Source organism: Branchiostoma belcheri, unplaced genomic scaffold (assembly GCF_001625305.1).
Source record: "Branchiostoma belcheri isolate BF01 breed outbred unplaced genomic scaffold, Haploidv18h27 scaffold1312, whole genome shotgun sequence".
Classification (NCBI taxonomy): domain Eukaryota; kingdom Metazoa; phylum Chordata; class Leptocardii; order Amphioxiformes; family Branchiostomatidae; genus Branchiostoma; species Branchiostoma belcheri.
Window position 1 is genome coordinate 1 of NW_017802728.1, and position 3,940 is coordinate 3,940.

General features: G+C 41.5%; 1 protein-coding gene across 1 annotated transcript; it reads right to left on the reverse strand.

The window, feature by feature from the left end:
• Positions 1 to 276: 276 nt before the first annotated feature.
• Positions 277 to 2,880, reverse strand: LOC109464101 (phenylalanine--tRNA ligase alpha subunit-like; the record flags this gene model as incomplete). The annotated part of the gene is made up of 6 exons (XM_019761035.1): positions 2,863 to 2,880; positions 2,494 to 2,631; positions 2,047 to 2,148; positions 1,478 to 1,596; positions 895 to 987; positions 277 to 405 (listed from the first exon to the last, which is right to left on the reverse strand). Coding segments are annotated over exons 1-6 (599 nt in total), but the record flags the coding sequence as incomplete, so codon positions are not given.
• Positions 2,881 to 3,940: the final 1,060 nt, after the last annotated feature.

Here is a 3,940-nt window from a genome sequence, read left to right on the forward strand (position 1 = left end):
TATATCCAACTAAAATAGTTTGTGAGTGTGCATCCACTGTTTGAACATGCAGACTTAGTCTAGTGTTGTTTTCCAAATCCAAAAACTCAGGACATTGTGACTTCATTCATGCACATGAATAAATTCCAGTGTGTCCAATTCTTTAAGTCCAATTATTGAAAACAGTTTAATTGTTCCACAGTTTACCAACTCAGATGCACTTTCATGATTGTATACATGTAGTCTAGTGTTGCTTGAATCATTGAATCATTAAAGATAAAAAAGAAACCTCCTTACCCCATCTCCAGGAAGATCTGTCTGAACTGAGCGCGAACCTTCAGTAGAGGGTGGAGATGTCCGCTGGCTGGGGGAACACCGAGCGCATCGAAGTTGTACGGCTTAAACTTCTTCTCTTTCCACTGACCGCTGGGGTACAACAACAATCAGTACATCAGTGCAGGAAGTACAACAGCTACTAGAGATACAGTAACTACAATAGAACCTGGTCTTAGCAATCACTCGAGGGACTGGGGAAACATAGTTACTGTTGATAAGGAGGCATACAAGAACAATCAGTACAAGAAGGCACTAAGCTACAGTCAGCGACAACAGCCGGGATTCGAACTCCTAACCTCTTGATCTAGAGCAGGGTTGCTATATGCTAACTACTTACATGACTTATTTTTTGGTCTCTATCTTCCATATTTGTTTGTAAATTGACTACAGTGTTTTATTCTATCTTCTGATTTATTGGCAATTGGCAAATTTTAAAAGTACATTACACTGACTTTCAAGCAGCATGGTTGATTTTTGAGTCAACGATTATGAAGACAGTATAATACATCCGATCTATCAATAACTGAATATCAAAATATACATAAATTGATCTTTAAGAGGAAAAAACATCCCACCTACCTGTTGATCATCTCCGGAGTGAGGTCTGTGTCCAGTTTGGTAACAGAGGTACTAAACCCACTCCCCTTCCTCAGGACAAAACTGTTCATGGTTCTGGAGATGGAAAACAACACATTGGATCAGCCTGTGTTAAACAATCTCTCACTCTCAGGGGCTTGTTAAGCCTCCTGTCTAAGACCCTTAGTAAGAGCTTGTAGCCAGAGAACCATTACCAAACCCAGAACTACTAATATGAGCTCAGGATTCTTTCGTCACTATGACAAAAAGTCCAATAGGAGCTCAGGATTCTCTGTCACTATGGAAACCAGTCATCACAGCCTCCAACACCATGGTAACAGGCAGCTCTCAGTCTGACAATAAGACTGTTTTAGAATTTTTAAAAGCTTTTTTAAAGCTTTCTGTTGCGATTTCTATTTTGTTGGATTCTCTTTTGGGTATGCTGGGACTACAAAATGCCTAACAGGCCTATTACCTCTGCTAGCTACAAATTTAGTCCAGACTCAGTCAGAGAGAACCACAATCATGATGCTTGCAGAACCCATGCAGACTGAGTAGAGAAGAACCTATAGTGAGATGTTCTTACACTTCTTGGATGAGTTTGCGTTTCTTCATCTCTTGCTTGACCTTGTTGTCGACACCTTCACCTTGGTTGGCCTGGATGTCTTGAACAGTTCTCTGTACGTCGTCCTCAATAGCGCTCACCTGGAAAACAAAATAAGACTCCAGATTAACTAGGAAACCAAGGATTTTCTTCCACCATTGGTGCCAAAATTTTAGCATTTTTGGTGATGACACTTACATGTATATCTCTTTCCACAGTTACCTTCCCAGAAGGAAAACATATTGTGTTTGCTCTGCTTCTTCTTCTTCTCCAAACAAAAAAAGGTCAACGACCTGGACCAGACGTCTGTCACCATGGAAACTGATGCTGTAGCAGACACCCTGTGGTGTTGGATTACATTATGTAGCAAGTGGCAGGACTGAGCTGGAGGGGCTGGTCACCATATAAAGGAATGTGTTAGAGTGAGAATAAACAGAGATGTTAGGTTCCTTGAGCTAGAGCATCTTTACATGAAGGTAAACATTAAGCATTTGCTCAATCCAAGTGTTTCTCGTTTTTATTTGTTTCCGTACATGAGACCTTTAACTTACCGCCTGTTTCACCACGGGTCCGTTGGCTCCCTTCTTGTCCATCTGGATCCATTTCTTCTTCATGGCGTTACTGAAGCCGACCTTGGCATTGGGAACGCTCTCCTGTAAACCAGAGTAAAGACATGTTTAAAGACATAGTTGGGAAGAAATCATCATGAGAGTGGTTGGAAAGAGCTATGTTAAATGCTTATTGCTTTATCGAGATTTCTGTATCTGTATCAATATAACCAGTATAACCGCCCTTCGGCGTAACACACCAGCTTCGCAGGCACGCGGTGTGGCGGCAGCTAGCTATATCACACCGAAGGACTAGTTAAACTCTATCTTTGCACATTTAATTGTAGGAGTTGTTTAAACGCCACCTGGGCATATGATGATATATGTTAATACATATATATATTGAGGTGAAAACACTTAAGAATCATAAATATATAAAGTTATGGATACCATGAGTTGCTTTTGCAGGATGCCCTCTGGTGGAATAGCGTGGTACAGCAGGGCCTCGTGGCTGCCGTTTTCTGCAACCTGCCGACCTTCTCCCGTCAACTCCCACCATTTTGACACTCGCTGTTCTGCTGTGATCACCTGAATGGGAAAGGCAGATTCGCTTTAGGATATTGGGGTTTGCTACTGAATCGCTAGTACGTTGGCAGAACGTACTGCCCCTGTGCGAACCCTTTTAATGTATTGTGCATTGCACTTTGGCAGAGCGTCTCATATAAGATCGTATTCACGCATGTAAGGGTACTTTGTCTGTTGTCTGTTTCCAAATGTTATGTCAGAAAAGATATCCTTTGCAACAAGCAAAATTCTGACGCAATGGTGACCAAACATCCAAGAAAAACCAGTGGGTTTCGCGTAGGTGCAGTATGTTCTGCCGACCTTCTCCTGTCAACCCCCACCATTTGGACACTCGCTGCTCAGCTGTGATCACCTGAATGGGAAAGTCAAGTAGGATGTTGGGATTTCTTGCACACAACCAGTACTTCTCTCAGCTTGCTTATGTTATGTTTTGATACATGTTGCCAATGTCGTTGTGCTTTTTTGGCAAGAACACAAGTTTGTATCTTTGCAAAATTACGAGTCTCCGCCTAGGTACAAGTAAGTAAAGTCGACCCTCTATGGCCGGCTAACTCCCCATGGCCAGCTACATTCTTTTTAGGCTGATTGCTACTATTTATTCAGCCTGTACATCAATTGAATTTAAAGCTCCTTGATCATACTTTTATAACTATTTATTTTATAACTGTTGTTACATCATGTTTAAATATAGTAACAGTCAATGCAGAAAATGAAAAAAAAAAATTATGCACTTACGACTACATGTGTGTATAAAGCCAGAGTAGGCTTAGGTGCAGGTAGGCCATAATTAAATACCTACACAGCCCCTTATTTACTTACAGTATTTTTGTCTGTATCTATAATTTTTTTGCCCCCCTCCCCATGGCACTAGCCGGAACATATGCAAACCGCAGGAACTATATTTTCATATCCTTACATCTCCAAGCGACTGTAGACTTTTAACAGCTCCTACGATAAGCTGGTGGTCTTTCCCGAGTTGTGCGGCGATATCCTTGGTGTCTATCCCGTCTTTGTCCTGCAAAAGTTGTAGGATAGTCGCATCCACGCCTTCGGCTGCCATGATGAAACTCTAGGTGTACGTCACTACTCTCGTACTCAGGGCTTCGGGACACAGTACCCTGGGTACGTCGGTAAAGCGCCCTCTAGCGTGTGTGTGCAGGCGTGCATCTTTCATAGTACATGTATTGAAATATTGATAGGAAATTTTATAGAGAAAAACTAAAGTAAATTATTACTCAAGAAACTGAATTATATAGAGAAAACCTGTAGTAAATTGTTACTCAAGGAACTGAATAGGTTTTGAAAACTGTCA